The sequence below is a fragment of the Rhipicephalus microplus genome, chromosome 4 (genome assembly GCF_043290135.1).
Source record: "Rhipicephalus microplus isolate Deutch F79 chromosome 4, USDA_Rmic, whole genome shotgun sequence".
In the NCBI taxonomy this organism is placed as follows: Eukaryota; Metazoa; Arthropoda; class Arachnida; order Ixodida; family Ixodidae; genus Rhipicephalus; species Rhipicephalus microplus.
The window spans coordinates 30,505,624-30,525,998 of record NC_134703.1 but is presented as its reverse complement, the minus strand read 5'-3'; the positions used below and the strand labels follow the sequence as shown (position 1 = coordinate 30,525,998).

The 20,375-nt window shown below is 46.6% G+C and overlaps 1 protein-coding gene across 5 annotated transcripts in view; it reads right to left on the bottom strand.

Annotated features, from left to right (window-relative positions):
• Positions 1 to 20,375, bottom strand: part of LOC119171819 (uncharacterized) — a 460,188-nt gene that overhangs the window by 277,202 nt on the left and 162,611 nt on the right. For all 5 annotated transcript variants that reach the window (XM_075892443.1, XM_075892445.1, XM_075892448.1 and 2 more), the window contains exon 17: positions 20,307 to 20,373. In XM_075892443.1, coding sequence (XP_075748558.1) covers positions 20,307 to 20,373 — 67 coding nt within the window. The remainder of the gene's footprint in view (positions 1 to 20,306; positions 20,374 to 20,375) is intronic.

The following is a 20,375-nucleotide window of genomic DNA, read 5'->3' as shown; positions in this document are numbered from 1 at the left end:
GCGGAGGCCCCTGGCAAGCCAAACTTGAAGAAAACACCGAGCAGCAGCTTGGAAACAAGCTCCGCCCATGCCAGGAAAGAAGAAGCAGTAGCAGCAACCACTGGCCTTAGTACGCAGGACGTACAAAACAACCAACCAAACAAGGTGAGCTGGGCGAGTCCAGTGCCTCCCAATGTTCCTGCAACTGATAGCCCACAGTATAAGAAAATTCTAGAGGAGACCAAAGATTCACACAAGAAATTAAACAGCTTAAAAATCAAATGACTGCGGAGCGGAAAGAGTATAAAATGGCCATCTCGTCAATGGAAATCAAATTAGAAAATGCAATTAAGAAAATACAAAACCCAGGGTCGATAGGCAACCCCACCGTGGGCAATAAAGAGGCGCGAGAGCGTCTAGCCCACATGAAGGATAGTGCAGAAACGAGCGCGGAAACGATAGACGAAGACTCGTTCGCTAATCAATCAGAAAGCAGTGAACTAGTAAAGCGAGCGCAGACGCAGGTTCAAGCAAACAGGGAAAGCATAGCTACTTTACATAAACTTCTAAGTGATTTCATGGCGGAAATGAAAACGTTTGTCGTAGAAGAACTGAAAATTCAGAGGCAGTATGTTAACGATGCTGTGGGAGGCTTGCAGAGGGCACTAAACAAACGCTCCATGTCCGCTCCAGGTATTGACAAACCATCCAAAGCGGGCCGCGACAGCATGGGTACGGCCATGCAGCATGGTCAAAAATAATATAAAAAGTGTAGAACATTTAGAGATTTGGCAGTGGAACTGTCGCACTTTTCACAAGCGCGCCGCAGCACTCCAAAATTACATGAACTCGGTACCAATTCAGCCAGACTTAATATGCTTGCAGGAGGTTGGGCCCAAGATGGTCAAACTGCAGGGATATTATTGTTTGCAAGATCCAAATTATCCCCGCGTAGCCTCACTGGTTAGCAAAAGTATTGCAGCAAAGGTTGAGCACATAGAAAGTCTGCGGATAAATCATCAGATAATCACCCTTCTTCCTCTGAAGAGAGGCAAAGTGAAAACCGTAATATTAAATATATACAGCCCTCCCAAAGAGAAACACGAGGACTTTGGTGCACTGCTTAAAAATGTCGTCGGTATTGCAGGGGCGAAAGATCGACTTGTGGTATTGGGCGACTTTAACGCACCCAGCACCACATGGGGTTATTTGAGAGATTCCCCTAAAGGAACACGTCTCGAACACGCCGTATCCAAACTAGGATTGAGCTTAATTACTCTACCCACAACACCTACGAGGCTGGGTAACAGCGTTAGTCGAGACACGTTCCCAGATCTGACATTCACACGTAATGTTAACGACGCTAACTGGACAAACCTGGAAGAGAATCTCGGCAGCGATCACTACATAATCAGTATTTCCCTCTCAACTCCAAAACTCCGCAGGGTCATAGGAGACGTGGTGATCACTGACTGGGAAAGATACAGACGACGTGATCCCTCACCCGACTCTGTACCGGAGTCGATTGGGGAATGGTCAGAGTACATAATCTCAGTTCACAAACAAACATCTAAACGTATCACAAGAACAGCAGAGACTCCTGCAGTCGACAGGCACCTGCTCCACCTGTGGGAGAGCAGGCGCCGTATGCTGAAAAGGTGGAAAAACCAGCGACTCAACCGGAACCTTCTCCGCAAAATCGCTGCTTTAGGAGAGGAGGCAAATCAATACGCTAACAAAATTGCAACTGAGGGATGGATCCAGTTCTGCAGTTCACTACAGGACACTCTGAGCACTGCGAAAACTTGGGCCATCCTAAGGAACATGCTTAACCCAGAAAAATCAAAATCGGCCTCGAACAGAACACTACAACGAATAATGCATGATTTTCCGGGCACAGAGGAGGAGTTAATACAAGCACTTAAGGACAGATACATAGGAGAGAATACCGATAGTTGCAGTATTGAAATGCAGTACACTGGTGCGAAAAACGAGAGACTCGGCGCCCCAATCACCACGGGAGAGGTCTTTGCGGCTGCCCAAGCATCCAAGAGAAATTCTGCCCCTGGCTCAGATCAAATCACAAATGCAATGATAAGGAACCTCAGCGATAAGGTTATAGAGGCACTGACAAACCATTTTAATGACAACTATTGGCTCAAAGGAAAGATACCCGAGGAATGGAAAGTAGCCAAAATTATTACGATACCGAAACCCGGGAAGAAGCCCTCCCTGCAGGCACTCAGGCCCATATCTTTGACGTCATGCATGGGAAAGCTTTTTGAAAGGGTTATTCATAATCGGCTCCAAAACTTTATAGAGGACAACGGCCTTTTTCCAGCCACTATGCTGGGTTTCCACAATGGCCTCTTTACCCAAGACGCATTTCTCCTATTACAAGAGGAAGTATTGAGCTATATACCAACAGGAGGAGAACATCTAATACTAGCCCTTGATTTAAAAGGAGCATTCGACAATATCTCGCATAAGGCCATCCTAACAGAACTAAACAACACGGGATGTGGTACAAACACCTACAATTACATTAAGGCATTCCTCACAGAAAGGCGGGCTTCGATAAGCGTAGCACAAGTCACGTCAGACGCTTTTGAGATGCCAAACAAAGGTACTCCTCAAGGAGCCATCCTCTCTCCCCTGCTCTTTAATATCGCCATGTTAGGACTCACGCGAGCTCTGGATGGAGTTCCGCAGTTAGGATACACTCTCTATGCGGACGATATCACCCTATGGGCAACGCGTGGATCTCTAGCTAACAAAGAGCAGACACTTCAAGAAGCTGCAGCAGCAGTTGAAAACTTTGCGAAGGCAAGCGGGCTCAGCTGTGCCCCAGAAAAATCTGAAATTATCAGGGTACATGGAAAAAGATACAAAAGTAACGGAAGCATTGACATAAACATTGAAGGTGTCAAAGTACGTGAGGTGACCGTCGCACGTATTCTGGGTTACTGGGTTCAAAGTAATGGACGAGCGAATCATACAATAAACATATTAAAATCAGTCACGAAACAAGTTGCACGAATGATCCATAGAATAACATATCACAAGCAGGGCATGAAGGAAGGAGACACAATTAGATTAGTACAGGCACTTGTACTGAGTAAGGTTACGTATAGTCTTCCTTTCCACGTGTTAAACAAATCAGAAGAAGAAACCGTCGAGTCCATAATTAGGGGCGCCTACAAAGTGGCCATAGGGCTACCGGTAAGCACACCAACCCAAAAGCTTTTGGACCTCGGTATATATAATACATACCCTGAGCTAAAGACAGCGGTACTGACTGCGCAGAGAAATCGTCTAAGTCAAACGAAAACGGGGAGAGAGATACTTTCTAGGGTGGGCTTTCCGCCATACCCCCAGAACATGGACGAGGTTCTTGTAGACATCCCGGATCCCGTCCGCAGCAAGATCTCGATCTCACCGCTGCCCAAGAACATGGACGTAAAAACAAACAGAAAGCGCAGAGAGGAGAGAGTGCGATGGCTCCGAAAAACATTCAAAAACAAATCAAATGTTTTGTATGTGGACGCTTCAAGGTACAATTTTAAACGGTCAGTTGCATCGGTACTTAGCAACGACAACTGCATGGTGACATGTGCATCACTGTACACGTCCTCGATCGCCAAGGCGGAATGCTTTGCCATTGCTCTTGCAATCAGGGCGCAGGAACAAAGAGATGAACCGCAGACAACTATCATTTCCGACTCGCAGGAAGCGTGCCGTTTCTTTTTAAGAGGCCGCCTTCCGTTAAAAATAAGCAAGTTCTAAGGCGGGAGCTTGACGAACAAATACAGACTGATCTGGTGTCCAGGACACGCAGGCCTGGAGGGGAACGAAAGTGCTGACGCTTGTGCTCGAGGGCTCACGAACCGAGCAGAGCTTCGACAGCACATTCAATCCTTTGAAACACTCCAGGAGGAAGCTATCGAGGAGGATAATGACCCATCCAGAATGGCCCCTCGCGAAATTCTTGCTAACCAGCGAGGCATGCGACAAAAATACAGCGCCCCCCACAAATCATTAGAAGGGGAGGACGCAATTGACCTCCGCCGAATTCAAACGGGGGTCTTTCCTAATCTTCAAAGGTTACACAAAATTTTTCCAACGCTGTATGGGCATGCTTGTCCGTGGTGTGGCGGCTCGCCATCGCTCTACCACATTTCGTGGGGATGCCTAAAACGACCACCAAATTTAGATACCTTTTTAGGTCAGTACAAGCTTTGTAATACTTTCGAGCAATGGGAGGCACAGCTCGCCAGCTCTGACCCAGAGGTGCAGCTTGCACTTCTGCGGCACGTCAGACAGACGGCGGCCGCCAGTGGAGCCCTGGACTTGGGGCCCCACCCATCAAGCTCATGACCCCTGTCCCAAACCCTTGCAAATAAAATTTTTCCTTCCTTTCCTTTTCCTTCTGGAACATACCCATGCGTGATGATGATTAGATGTCTGATAGGCCACACGTTTTTTTTTTTCATTTTTACTGGACCAGTCGTCATTAGTGAAACTTACTGAATTTCTATGGCTCACATCCGTTAATGATAATGATAGTGTTTTTGGCACGGGGTGAACAAGGAAAGGTTTGCTAAGAAGCTTATATGGCGTCATCCATTGGCGGATTCGGAGTGACCCACGAACTCTGCGCCGGAGCACTCCACTCTGGCGGAGGGCCACAGAAGGGAATCTACTTACAAAGACATTCTTCGTCACTACAGGAACGTCCGTCGCACTCAGAGCGCCCCACCACCATCTTTCTCGCGAGACAGTAGCCTTACACCAGCTACAGACTAACACATTTTCCGATCTAGTATCACTTCACAAATTCTACCCGCAGTGCTATGCAGACCGTTGCCCCGACTGTGGAAACTCGCCCACGACCTTCCATGTCTCGATAGAGTGCACTGCGAACATCTTTCATTCCTTGCCTGCTTCCCTTCACCCTTCACCTTTTACGTAACGAGGAGCTGTGGGATGATGCTCTCCGCGATGGACCTCCCGAGGTCCTCCGAGCTCTGATACAGCGGGCCCGGCTAGTCGCTGGAGCAGTCCTAGGGACCCCGGTCTAGGGGTTCCTCCCACGCCCTCTGCTGCATGATTTTGTGAATGAAGAAGTTCTTCTCTCTCTCTCCGACGCGAGCCGCAAATGACGATACCGGCGGCGTCCGTTGGCGCGCCCAAAGTTCAAACCTTTTCAAGGCACGGGGCGCTTGCGAATTCCGATCGAATCCACCAATTTTCGCGGAGTAGAAAAAGTTGCTCCGTAAAGTTGATCTCGCGACGGAGCTGCTCCAGATCTGCCGATGGAACATACAGAGAGCATCCGCAAGTGGAATAGACACGCTCTGCATGGAGCAAAAGAAAGTATCGCCGGAAGTGCTCCGAATCTGCTATTGGATGACACCATTAGACGATAAAAGTGGCGAGAACGCCTAAACCGGTTGAAGCACGAACGAGCGTACGCGAAATGCGCAGCCAGTAATAAATGTCGCACAGGCGGGCACCGACTCCGCCATGATTGATTTCTTAGTGCACTTGCAAACCGTAAAGTCGGCGTCAGCGCACATACAATGGCCGATAGTTTTTGTTCCGAATCAACCAAACAGCGGTCCCGTTGTAGTTGACGTCCACGCACTCTGTATATGGCGTGTCGTTGACCTTGCCGAACTTTCACTGGAGACTAGAGTCAGCCGAAGCTAGAGACAAAGAAAAAAAAACAAAGAACTGGCAACTGCCTTCGCGCCAGCCAAGCTGCGTTCAGACTACAGCGTGAGCATTTCACAACTCCCATCTATACTCGTGGCATTCATTTTCCAAACAGCGCGTAGATTGGAATACGTAGTTGTAATTATAGATTTCGATCCACCTGACCATTTCTGCATTTCAGTATACTTCACTCAATCGGGACAGCCTATTTCCTCGACTTGAAAACTATTGTATTTAACACGACAGCGTTAAAGAGCTCGTTCCGCCAAAATTCTGGCGTCGGTCTCAGCGTAGGCGTCGTTGGTTGGGAGCGAAAAGTCATCATCTTGCGCATGACCAAAAAATCGAGAACAATGCACATAAAATAAACAATAAAAAAATCCTGGGTCGAAGTGAGAACCGAACTCTGGTCGTTTGCCTGTCAAGCGGATGTTCTACCACACAGCCACGCGTTTGCATGTGAATGCAGTGAAAATAACTTCATCTGCTTGCAAATGCAGTGAAAGTGCCTTTCATGCTTTACAAACACGCGCGTGCTGTATACACGCTTTGCAATACACCATGAAATATTGCATAATAATGTGTGGCACAAGCGTACATTGCCATCACAGGCGTCAGAACATGTGTTGTTGTTGTTGTTGTTGTTGTTGTTGTTGTTGTTGTTGTTGTTGTTGTTGTTGTTGTTGTTGTTGTTGTTGTTGTTGTTGTTGTTGTTGTTGTTGTTGTTGTTGTTGTTGTTGTTGTTGTTGTTGTTGTTGTTGTTGTTGTTGTTCACCAATTGATCGTGGCACATTCCCACTATGGGGGACTGGCCAAGAATCGAGTGATGTGATTACAGTGTCTAGTATATTTCTAGACACTGTAATGTGATTATCATAATAACTCTATGGTTTCAAGCCGGTCACCTACTACAAAAGTCCCACACGTTACTGAGCCTGTTCCCTGGAGACCACGTAGTGCGTGCATGGAATGTTTCAAAAAGATTTCATGCACTAAGTGTTCGAAATACCGTATGTATACTCGCATAATTTGCGCCCTCGCATGATTGGCGGACCCCTAATATTTTAGCAGCTTTTCGGGGGGAAAAAATATTTACTCGCATATTTCGCGCTCCCCGACCCGCCCGAGCCGGCTCGCCTGCGCGCCCACTTTTGAACATTTCGATGCTTCGGCCGGGTGCGCGCCTCGCCGAGCAGACGGGCACAGTCAAACAGGCTGCGAGTGCGAAGTCCCTTCTTCGGAGGACTTTCTCCGAACTATAATATAGGGTCCCTAGAACATCGCACCCTAACAAAAACCTGTTGACGAGTCGCCGGATTCCTTCGCCCCACCCCTCCCCCCCTATCTCCCAATCTCTACCACCGCGACAATAGAGAGTTTTTGTACTGCGTACGCTGCGTACGTGGCGGCGTTGCGTACGTAAGGACGCCACGTTCTGCGTAGTGCGCATGCGCAGACCGCAACGCGCACGTATCGCTTTACGTACGCAGCCGCGACGTACGCACGAATGAGATGCGTGCGTGCGTACGTATGAGCTGATCGCGCCGCTCTCGAACAAGTTCGCGAAAGCGCGACACTTCGTTTTCCAAAATGGCGGCGTGGAAGGCAACCACCGAGGGGCTCTGTGGCTTAAAATATGGCCATAATCTGGCTATAACACTTGGATTGGCTCACATTGGCTGTCAACAACACGTGCTTCTATTTTGATCTACCAGATGGCGCAACACGCTTCACGCTCGTTACGTACGCGGGTACTACGGCGTATACTAAAAGCCGATTAGTGGCAAACGACGCCACGTAACGCAAGGCGCTTGCGTGATGCGTAAGTAGCACCAATCCGCAGTACTAAAACTCTCCACTGGCGAGAAGGTACGCTCGCGTCCCGGCACGGACGACTTTCTGCATCGGATGCGTGCGCCAACTGTTCTCCTCGTTCTCTGCGTCCGCACTGCAACGCACGCTAATTGGTCGATTTCGAACGTTTTAGGTTTCGCCATCCGGCCGACGCGTTTTGACGGGTTTCTTGCGATGTGCTACAGTAATTACATATACGGCGAAATCAAAGCTCGCTGTTGTGAATTTAGACGGAGAAAGCGGGAAGCGTATACCGTCGCAAATCACTTCGAGGGGACGCACTTCAACGTGACGAATGGCTCGATCGGTACGCGAGAAAGCAAACGAGTGCGCTTGCTCTTTTATACAAGTTTCCTGCCATTCAAGGAGGGGACTCGATCTCTGGATTTCGTGCCGACCGGTTGTGCCCCCGCGATCTCCGCGACGACAGCGCAGCTCTGGCCGACCGGGCTCGCCCTACGCCATCTCCTGCCGCCGACAAGAGCTCTCACCGAGTGGTGCCCCGGCCGTCCTCGGACTCCCGCGACCGTGTCCATCTTTCCCATCTCCTCCTCGCTTCCGGATGTCGCTCTCCCTGCGCCACGCTCTCTCCTTCCCCCTCTCTTTATCTCTATACCTTCAGTCCTATCCTTTTAATTCCTCCTTACCCCCATCCCTCGTGAGCTACTGTTGAGGTGTCGCACTCTGATGCAAACACTTACGGGGCTCACTTTTATCTTCTTTTCTCTTTTAAGAATCACATGAAGTAAAACTCAAGGAGGCCTTTTAAACTGTGTACGGATGATTAGTTCCTGCAGTATACCGCCGTGTCGTGGGACCCAGTTTCTCCCAGCATTGTCCAAAGAGCTTCGGGCAAATGGGGCGTTCAAACGCGCACGACGGAACCGAGGACGATGCGCTTCGGGGGGGGGGGGGGGGGGGGGCGCCACGATGATTCCCAATCGGACTTCGCGATCAGCGATTCTCGCTAGACCGCGCGTGACCGGATCTGACTGGTACGCACTAATTCTTTCAAATTTAACAAGTACACTTCGTTTGTGCTCCATTTTATTACTTCTTTTTTTAAATGTATAAACTGCGCGCGTTAGGATTGTGACACAATATTTCGTATGCACTCGAGAAAATCCCCGCGTATAGTTTGCGCACCCCCTGTTCGGGGCCCCAAAATCGCGAGAAAAAAAGTGCGCAAATTATGCGAGTAAATACGGTACGCACTAAGGACATAATATCGCTATCGCATTCAACTCTTAAAGGCGAAGATTAGGAGTCCCGCCAATTTTCTCCTGGATCTCAAAAATACACATAAATTTATACTGTCTTACAGTTCAATTGCACATTATTCTCTTTTGTCTCCTTTTTTCACTGGAATGAACGCAAACAAATGTCGGCTCTGTCACTGCTTTACGGGCAGTACCAGCGCACAGACTCACGAGACGAAGAGAAGAGATGTGTTCAGATAACTTGTATATTTCAATGAATTCTTCAGTTGAGAGTCGGCGCTTGTTTGTATCTCTTCTCTTCGTCCCGTGAGTCTGCGCGCTTGTACTGCGCATAATGTATCACCAACTAGCCCAACTATCAGTCCCGCTTCTGTGATGGCTTAGCTTCAGTTACATGGCCTAACCGCGAAGAGTACACCCCTCTTTGTCACCGAAGACGTAAACTGGTTTTTTTTTTTTGGGGGGGGGGGGATGTCAAAAAAGGAGTGGGGCGAGGGGAGCTTTGCTTTATGTTCGTGCGTGCGTCTCTTCCCTCCTCCCGCCCCTCCTCAACCTGAGAGCTCATCGAAAGCGACGAATACCAGCGAGACAGTCACAAGATCAGCGCGCGAAAACCTTGAACACCGCAGTTACCAGTGCAGTGCAGTGCAGACAAAACAAACTATTCCGTCCCAGCTAGGAAACATGAGCAGAGTGACCTCCCGACGTGTCAGTATGCAGACAAAAATGCGAAAAACCACAGGCACGTGCGACAGGCACGGAGTACGATTGCCGGTTGTATACATTTCGGGCAGCAGTGGCGGCAGACGGTTCAGCGGAGCACGGTCCTAACTGTCTTCTTGCCCATGCGCAGAAACCCCGCAAAGTGGACGTCATCCGCGCATCCATACCAGCCTGCATTGCCCCGGGAATGACCAACTGAAACCAAGGAAAGTTGGTACTATCCGCATATCCACCACAGCGCTGCGCGGGCACTTGACGGACCAGCTGGTGATACGCCCCCCGCCCTTTATATACTCGGTCGCATCGTGGGACTCAACCACATTTCGGGCAGCAGTGGCGGCAGACGGTTCAGCGGAGCACGGTCCTAACTGTCTTCTTGCCCATGCGCAGAAACCCCGCAAAGTGGACGTCATCCGCGCATCCATACCAGCCTGCATTGCCCCGGGAATGACCAACTGAAACCAAGGAAAGTTGGTACTATCCGCATATCCACCACAGCGCTGCGCGGGCACTTGACGGACCAGCTGGTGATACGCCCCCCGCCCTTTATATACTCGGTCGCATCGTGGGACTCAACCACATTTCGGGCAGCAGTGGCGGCAGACGGTTCAGCGGAGCACGGTCCTAACTGTCTTCTTGCCCATGCGCAGGTTGGTTAGTTTTGGTACGTTATTTATCGCTTGCAACTGCTCCTGCCGCTACTGCTGTCCTCGAGTTTTGTATTTTGTGACTAGACAAGTGCTGCAATGAGTGACGTATGTGAATCCTGTAAACAATACTTTTCTGAAGATGAGGATGTCATAACATGTGCAGAATGCCGGCAATGCTATCACATCGGAGAATGTATCGGAATAAGTGAACGTACCTATAAAAAGAAAGGTAAAGAGGCAAAGAAAGCCTTAAAATGTCAGACTTGCCGTGTGCCTTCATCCAGGAACACTCAGATGAATAATAACGCTGGTCAATCAGCTTTAACGGAAGCCTTGAGCCAGCAACTTGCGGAAATTAACAAATGCTTGGCGCACTTGACAACTAAGGTCGATGACCTTACAGAATTAAAGCAAACAGTCACCAGCATTGAACAATCCATTCAGCACATGTCAGATACGCATGACAAGCTTCTTGAAATCAGCGCAAGGCACGATAGAGACATAGAAAGCCTCCGCAACAGAGTAGAAGCTGTGGAACAAAATTTTGACGAAAAAGAAATTCGCAAGCTAAACCTAGAACTAAATGACCTTCAGCAATATAGTCGCCGCCAGAATCTGGAAATTCATGGCATGCCGTTTATTGAAAAAGAGGATACCTTGTCACGAGTTAACGACCTTGCGAAGAGGCTTGACCTGCAGGCACTATCTGACTGTGACGTTGAAAGCATGCATCGCTTGCCACCCCGTAAAGGGAAACCCCCAGTTATACTGATAAGATTCGCTCGACTGAGCTTGAAGGCAGCATGGCTTGCTAAACGTGCCGAACTAAGAGAAAAAAACAGTAATATTCAGCTATTTGATAACTTAACTCCTGCAAATAAGAAGCTCCTTTGGATGGCAAGGACTAGAGCCACCGAGATGAACTATCGATTCACTTGGTCTTCACAGGGAAAGATTTTTGTCAGAAAGAATTCAGAAGCACGCGCAATCCGAATTGCATCTGAAGATGATCTAAACAAGATTGTTTAAACACTTACTGTACCTATCGCCTTTTATGGCTTTTTTCTGTTTTGATGATCAAGTCGATGCATTACAATGCTGTCTCTTTCAAGAATTTGATTGAGGATTCGAACTTTCTTTCTGAACGTGGTCTTTCCCTTTATCATATTAATGCACAGAGTATGAGGAACAAGGGTGAGGAAATTGAAAGCGAATTAGTACACCTCAACTATGACTTTGATATCATGGGCTTCTCGGAGACATGGTTTTCTTCACAGTCAGACGTGGTCAGTTTGGGAAATTACAATATGGAATCAGTATTCAGAACTGGAAAACGCGGTGGCGGTGTATCTTTGTATATCAAACAAAATTTGCCCTATGAGGCATGGCCCGACTATTGTGTTGTGTGTAGTGATTTCGAAGCAGTTACTGTGATACACAACAAGGTTGTAATAGTACTGATCTACCGCCCCCCGGATGGTAATACTGACTCACTTCTTGAGTTTTTAGAGAAGCTTCAACATCATGCTAATTCTAATCGATGGTTCGTGATATCATTTGGTGATTTTAATATAGATATATCAAAAGATGGTCCTATTAAGCTAAAACTAATGGAGTTAATGTTGTCTCATGGCTGCGAAAACATCATTAGCACTCCTACCAGAATAACAAGCACATCAGAAACGATCATTGATCTCTGTTTCACTAATTTATCCCCTGACAGTGCATTAGCCGGAGTATTCAGCTCTGGTATAAGTGACCACTTACCTTTTTTTGCACTATTAACAATGCCAGAACTGCAGAATTCTCCAAAATACATGCGTAGAGATATAAACGATCCAAATATTCTCCGTTTTCGCTCTCTAATGTTTAACTGCAATTGGGATGACCTGTACCGAGAACCTGATCCGTCTAAGGCATACAACCTGTTTATGTCAAAAATGGTTAGTAACTACAATACTGCTTTTCCGTACGTTGTTGTAAAGAAACACAAGAGAGCAAGAAAGGAGTGGATTACGCCGGCACTTCTTAAGCGGATAAATGAAAAAAACAAACTTTTCCAGCACTTTTTGAAAACAAAAGAACAAACTGACCTCATTGAGTTTAAAAATTTTAGAAACAAAGTAAACAAAGACCTCAAGAAGGCGAAAATAGATTTCTATGCCTACAAGTTTTCTACAGTGATTAACAACTCAAAAATGGTTTGGAGCTCGGTTAATAAATTGATAGGAAGAAAACAAGCCACTGTCCCTAGCTATATACAGATAAACGATATTCACTTCAGTGGCAAGGCACTGGCAGACAAATTTAACCTTCATTTCCTTGAGGCAGGATCCTCAAGTAATATAACACAAGCGACTGACCTTAAACCGGCTGAATGCTATATTGAAAGCTCTTCCACTAATTCTTTGTTTTTATTACCCGTTACCGAGGAGGAAGTAGCCACTGTCATATGCTCACTAAAGAACAGCTCACCAGGAGAAGATGGCATTTCCGCAGCACCTATCAAGGCAGTTGCTGATTTGATTGTCGCCCCATTCACTTACATATGCAACAGACTCTTCTTGACGGGAATTTTTCCATGTGCCATGAAAATAGCTCGCGTAACAATAATTTTTAAAGGAGGTGATAAAAATGAACTTCAAAATTATCGCCCAATCTCTATTCTGCCGCTTTTCTCTAAGGTCGCGGAACGCCTGATATATAAGAGGGTATTTTCTTTTATAGCAAACAGAAATGTCATTTGTGAAGAACAGTGTGGATTCCAACCAGGTAGATCAACTCAGTCTGCTTTACTCCGTATTAAGGACAGCCTACTTCATAACTTTGAAAAAAAATTTTACACTGTGGGAATATTTCTCGATTTCCGTAAGGCTTTTGACTCGATAAAGCACGATATATTAATTAGGAAACTTCAACTGTATGGAATACGCGGGATTGCGCTTGATCTAATGAAAAGCTATCTTTGGGCCAGGAAACAATATGTACAGCTCCACAATTATAAATCTGATTTGGGCGTAATTAAGTATGGGGTTCCCCAAGGATCGATACTTGGTCCTCTACTTTTTATACTTTATATCAATGACATAGTTAACATTCAGTTCACACCAAACATAGTCATGTACGCCGACGATACCAATGCCTTCTTTTCTGGTTTAGATCTTCGCGATATTGAAATAACTGCAAATTCTTGGTTGGATAAACTAAAATCATGGCTTACAGTCAATCAGCTAGAACTAAACATAAAAAAAACTAAATTTATGCTCTTCAAACAAAAAAATAGGCCTGTAGATTATGCTATCTCTCTGATTTTTAATGGAGAAAATATTGCGCAGGTAAATAAAATTCAGTTTCTGGGTGTGTGTTTTCAAAGTGACCTTAGTTGGTCCCACCATGTGGACAACCTGCGAATAAAAATATCAAGATCGATCGGTCTAATTCGACGCTTACAGCATCTCCTTCCAGGGAGAGTTAAACGGCAGCTTTACTTTTCTTTTATCTACTCGCAAATCATTTATTGCATTTTAGTCTGGGGTACGTGTAACAAAACAAATACAGAAAGTATAATTCTTCTTCAAAAACGCGCACTAGGTTTGATAAGTACCTCGGTCCCCACTAATATGTCTCTTTTTTATATGTATAATGTACTCCCGTTCCCAGAGTGCTATAGGATGCAACTAGCCATGTTAATCTTCAAAAAAATTAAAGATAATTTCCAGATTTTTTCTGATGTGTACTTAAGCAGAGATCTTACGTATAATCTGCGTACTGTTGCGTTGGTCGGGCCAATGTGCCGGACTAACTATGGTGTACAGTCAATTAATAACCAAATCATTCTACTGTGCAACAGGATTCCTGAAATAATTGAATACGCTAAGGAGGCTAAAAACATAACACAATTTAAGAAGCGAATTTACAATGTAATAAACAGAACACAAGTCTATAGTGTATGTAAAGGAAATATGTAATGTATGTAATATTTATAGTATTCACTGTTTTTCAACTTGTATTGTATTTCAAAATATGTTATGGTGTTTTGTACTGTCCTGCTCTACCTGCCCGAGGTGCCTCACGAAGAGGGGCCAAGTCAGGAGACACACTCTCCTTTTGCCCCCTTCGTGGGCATTTCTGCGGAAATGTCCGAATAAAATAAAATGAAAATGAAATGAAATGCTACGCATCCGTCTGTGTAGGTTTTGCCTTAAAAAAAAAAAAACGTCACATCACATCCAAATACTTGGCCGGCCTACAGTTATTCTATTCACATTCATGTATTTTCAAGCACACCCATAAATATCACTTCTTTCAGTGTTACTGTATTCATTGTCCAAACATGTATACTTTCGAAATCTTTGTTGAAAGTCAGCGCTCTTTTCTGTCCTTGTTTTTTCGCTTCCGTAGTTACGAAGTAACTACTTCTAGGTTGCGCTGTTCCTGCATTCAGTTATGTCCTACCAACTTGCCCAAGCTTCCACGCTCCACGCTTCACATCTATACTTTTGCGGACTAATTTGTACATTCCGTTTTTCTCCGCATTAACGGCTACAAGCGCATCATCGTAACAAATGTTTTTACGAGCTAACAATTTTTGCTATATATAATTCGAGCGAGCGTACGATAGGTGGTCCTCTCTGCATGTATCTACAATTGTTTTGTCTTTTTTTTTTCACTTTTTCTGTACGTTCATGCGACATCCAAATCATACTTCAGCGAAACCGGCGACCGTCGCCGGTTTCGGAGTAAATGAATCAATCACACGCAGTAAATCAATACTGGGAGTAAATCAATCAATCAAAATATTTATTTGTTGCAAAATAGATAAACACCTTAGACAGACACATTTGGGTTAGTATATACAGAAGGAGGCCTCACAGTACAAGGCTGAAAGGGCTGAAATCTCCTCAGCATTCCCTGTATCATAAAACAAATCGAATAACTGCCCAGCAACGGTGATCTAGTGATTATGGCGCTCGACTGCTAAGTCACGCAGGAATCGCGGGATCAAATGCCGGTCCTGGAGGCCGCATTTCGATAGAAGAGCAATGCTAGAGGCCCATCTACATAGATTTCATCATCATCATCATCATCACCAGCAACAGCAACAGCAACAGCAGCAGCAGCTTGACTACGTCCACTGCTGGACAAAGGTATCTCCCATGTTCAGCCAGTCAACTCGGTCCTGTGCTTGCTGCTGTCACTTTATACTCGCAAACAGAGATTTAAGTGCACGTTACAGACCACGAAGTGGTCGAAATATGCGGAGCCCTCCACAGTATCCCTCATAATCACATCGTGCTTTTGGCACGCAAAACCTCTATTATTATTATTATTATTATTATTATTATTATTATTATTATTATTATTATTATTATTCATCGAATAACTCCAGCCAGCCACATTCAACGTGCTCCCAAGTCGTATATAGCGCGACAAAGGACGTTCTGCTTGCGCAAGGACGCTCGGCCGAGGTCGGCGCACGGAGTAGTCGATGGAGAAGGCGTCCCGGCGAGACGAAGTGCAGACCCGTGAACGAGACGACGCAGAGGGAGCCGACGACCCGGTCGGATCATCCATCTCGTTATCGTATACGCGAAAGCTCGGTTCCACGCCGGCAGCTTTGAACACGCGCCGCACCACGCAAGCCAGAACGGAGCCGCCGACATCACTCAATTAGAGAGGTGTATAAGTATACACAAGACCCTTTTTGCATGAGGGTCCCGTTGCAGTCTTGTACTTTGGGACCCTCGTCTGTATATTTTACTCCCTGTAACATCCTTTTATGACATGATAATAAACTGATTGATTGATTGATTGATTGATTGATTGATTGATTGATTGATTGAACGAACGGTGTTGGTGCGATGCTGGTATAGAAATGACGATATGTACCTAGCACTCGGGTGGAGTGAAAACGTATGTCGCACAAAGAGAAGAGATGGCGTTCAAGTTCCCGTACTTGCCAAATGCACGCATGCAACCACTGTATAGGGGCAAAGGCATGATGCAGGGGCAAACCACCGTATAGGGGGAAAAATGACAATACTTTGGGAATAGAGCAGCCCAGGTGAGTGAACAAAGGTCTATATAGGCAACTCTGGAAACGAACTATAATCTTTGTGACAGCATTACCACGTTTTACATTTTTGTTTTGTCAGGTTGCTAACACTCTTATGTTCACCGCTTCCCCTTGCAGATAACGATGCGACTAAAGGTGAAGCCTCTCACGAGGACTCCGGCACTTTATCAACATCGTCAATTCAATGCGACGAAGATATCCAACCGTGCGATGACCGTCCAACGACGAGCGTTCATTATTCCGGCACTGTTGCGCCGTTTTCCTGCGAAACCACAACAGCCCAGAAGCTTCGGCGAGGGCGGAACATATATGCCGCCGCTAGAAATGCATGTAATAAAGCACGCGACCACCGCAGGGTGTCACGGCCTCCCAGCGCTATCACATGCGCTGCCACGGCCTCCCAGTCCGGGACTCGCGTGAGAGATTAAGGAGGTCGCCACCAGTCCCACACAATCACAAGAAGCAGCGGGAGGTCATCAACGGTGTCGTATAAGGTGACGGCTGAAGAGGCACAAAAGACGACTGTTCTGCAGCAGACCCGCGCTTCCGAAATTACGGAGTCCAGCTGCAGTGGTCTGAAACAAGGCCCAATCACGTGACATGTTCCCTTTGTGAATGCAGCTTATAGCAGTGTCACAGGAAAAACTGGAGTAATGCGCCATTAGAGCGGTACATCGTGCATATATGCCAAAAATTTACCAGACTTATAGCACCTAGAACATTGAAGCCTTTGAAGCCGTTACGGAACCTCTTGATTCGCGAACCAGAACTTTCCCTATCGTCATAGGCATCCACAGGATTTCACCTTGAAGGTGGAGGGGGGGGGGGAGGATTGACGAGAAAAGCATTAGGGCAGCGCCCCCTCCCCATGTCCATACTGATCGAGTCCAAAAGGCAATATGCTTCCCAATTCACTGTGGAACAAAAAGAAGAATGCAAATGAAGCGATGACATGCCTCTCACAATGGCTATCCTGTCTGCTTCACTATGTCTAATGTTACTCTTCTTTTTTCTCTATCTCTTTCTTTTATATTATTTCGCCTTTCGCCCACTCCCCACGTGTAGAGTAGCAAACCGAGCCGTAGCTTGGTTAACCTCCCTGCCTTCCCTCCTCTTTATTTATCTCTCCCTCTCTTTCCCTCTCTGGATTTCCTTAAGTACGGGAAGCAAACAGTTCTTGGAATGCAACAGAAAACCTGCGTGACCATAACCGATTTAACATATGGGGCAGACGTAGTGACTTACCGCCCTGGGTGACTGGGGGAGGAGGGGCGTCCCCTCTGCCACCTCCGTAATCGCCACACGAAGCAAGCTGAAACGTTATAAACTGTCTATATAAAGCTGATGGTACGGCTTCAAGCATCACCACTAGGCCTTCTGTTTCTAGATCCGAAAACGTCTGCGACCTGGTTTCTCTCGTTTTTTCACTAATTCATTCCACCAGCTGGTATAAACAGGTTGATTTGATTCACTAGCCCGTTACAGAACTCTGAATCAGCTTGGCTTGTGTTGGAGGTAGTGTTGAACATTAATAGCTGCCCGGTAGCGAATTGCCGCGACTGTGTGTATATATATATATATATATATATATATATATATATATATATATATATATATATATATATATATATATATATATATATATATATATATATTCTACGCTCTTTCTCTCTCTACAATTATTATTTATAGTCCCACCAGATTCAGTAAGACGATGACAAGGCACCAAGCCACACTTATGAAACACGATTGCCAGCAAGCGAGTGAATATATACCCTTTTTGCAAAGAGCCCAGCGAATGTTGAGCAACTGGCAGTCCCGACAGCCCGCCCTCAAAGGAGGCCCACTCCAACGTCTCGTCTCAAGGTCGCGATGCAGCCTCGCGCTAACCAAAGCTCGGTCCCATGACGACGAAAAGTAATAAGAATAGGAGAGCGCCTGCATTAGTTCCGCGTATGAGCTGCACGCACGCGAGAATCACAGCAGTCTTTCCCCCGTGCCCTTCAGGGTCCGAGATGGATCCGCCCGCCAAGAAGCAGCAGCGAATAGTCTGGAGGACTTCCCTTCGGGAAGAAATAAACAAAAAAAAACGCAATAACTTTCTCGAGATGAAAGGACTGCCCAAGACGGTCCCCAAGGCAGCCCACAAAGAAATCCCACAGTAGTCGCTCTGACTTGTAAATGCTGCAGCATCCCCTGGCGACATCACTCCGCCACTGGCGTCTTAGCCGGGCTGAATTCCACTAAAGCGGGAATAATGGCGACCAAGGTGACTCGGGACGAGCTTCTTGGTCCTTTCAGAACACATCGCGCACCTTTCCTTGACGCAACGTGGCTCACCTCCTCTCCTCTGTACTACACATCTATACACACGCTGCCGACGGTTGGGCATTTCGCAAACGGCCAATGTCAAGCACGCCTCGCGAAATAAAGGAAATAAAGAATTCTGACAGCTATGAAAAAGTACCTGGACGACACGAAATGCCAAAACCGCACTCACTGTTCAACCAAGTATAAGCAACTTGAGATGTCGTCTCCCAAGCGTGGTGTCTGCAGACAACCACGTGACGTGTTCGGCGGTAAGAAGGAAAAAAATGAAAGAGGGAACTATATATGCGCGCTTCATCCTCGCTACACACAAGTTCCTTTTCTCGACTTTACAGATAGGGAAGGTCATCTTTCTACGACTGACCATATAGAGTCAACCACGGGAAAATATCTCACGTGATATTCGTAAAGTGCTATGTCTATATAAACTCACCGTCCGTTTCGAACTTTCGTCGCGATCCGGCGGTGGCGGCATCCGTAGAACGAAGGACTTGGTACACAACCATTTACTTACGTACTGCCCCCAAAGACCGAAATGTATTGCGAGACGTTACCACCCAAAATATAACCTACGGCATTTGCAAGCAATTGCGGCATAAAGCTACTAACTGCATGCAAAGGCTGACTTTATATGAACTTGACGCAAACGACTGGGATCAGAAAGCAGGCTGACTCAGTCCACGAATGTCACGTTTACAAGTAACTAAAGCTGTTTGGGCCACAGTCAACCCGCTGCAGGAAGGTAGCCCTCGAACTCTTTTCAATGTAAGAGCTTTCGGTTGGCCGGGCTCGTCCCCATGTCTGCTATAGGCCCGATCCACGGACCAGCGTTCGGCCAGGAAGACGATCAGACTGTACTGCATGCCCTCGTGTAAACTCATACACCTAAAGCGTAACCAACGTGGTCTACACGGCTCAAGACGCGTCGGGCACTTCTCAGTGGACGCATTCCATCGCCGCGACGTCTACGCGCGCGTTTTTCGACGAGACCCTGCCGTTTATTGGGACAGATGGCAGCAGCACCGTACTCCGAGAATGTACTCCGGGAATGTACTCCGAGAATTAGACTCAAATAGAACAGGAATGTATCAATCGCCTCATTCATTCATTCATTCATTCATTCATTCATTCATTCGTTCATTCTCTCATTTAAAAAAAACAGCCCAAGTGCCTCACGAGACGCGCGCTATCGCTCAGCGAACTTCGAATATCCACTGAATTTAAGGGTGTGAGTCTTCGCACGCGCTGTCTACTGTTACGTCAACCAACTAGCCCTATTTGGTGCTCCTCTGCAATATGAATCCAATCGGTCTTCTTTTTTTAATGAAGAAAATGATGAAATAACTGACTGAATTCCGAGGTTCTATACGTGCCAATAATGATGACACATGCTGCAACGGGAAACTCCCAATTAGGGGTTCACCATCAGGGTTCCTTAACAAGCACCCGACCGCGTTGAACTACAAAGGTGTGATCGCATTCTGTCCCCAACAAAATGTGGCCTAGCAGGGAGCCCAACCGACCTTTTCGGGCATTACAGCACAACACCCTAAACGCCAAGCAGTCGGAGCTTCCAGTAGGCAATTCCAGATGGTTTCGCTATCAGTAGGCAATCGCTGAAAACAGAAATCAATGTATCCCCTCGTTCGCAGAAGAGGTAACGACACAACCGTCTTCGATGTCTTCCCACTCGTGATGCGACCTGCGACGCTGGAGAGACGTGCAAGAGCGCTATACAGCCGTACATATAAGACTCACCTGTGCGATGCCCTGGGTCACGTGTTCGCTGGTAGGTCGGCTCCGGTCATCGCTGCTGCTGCTCACGCT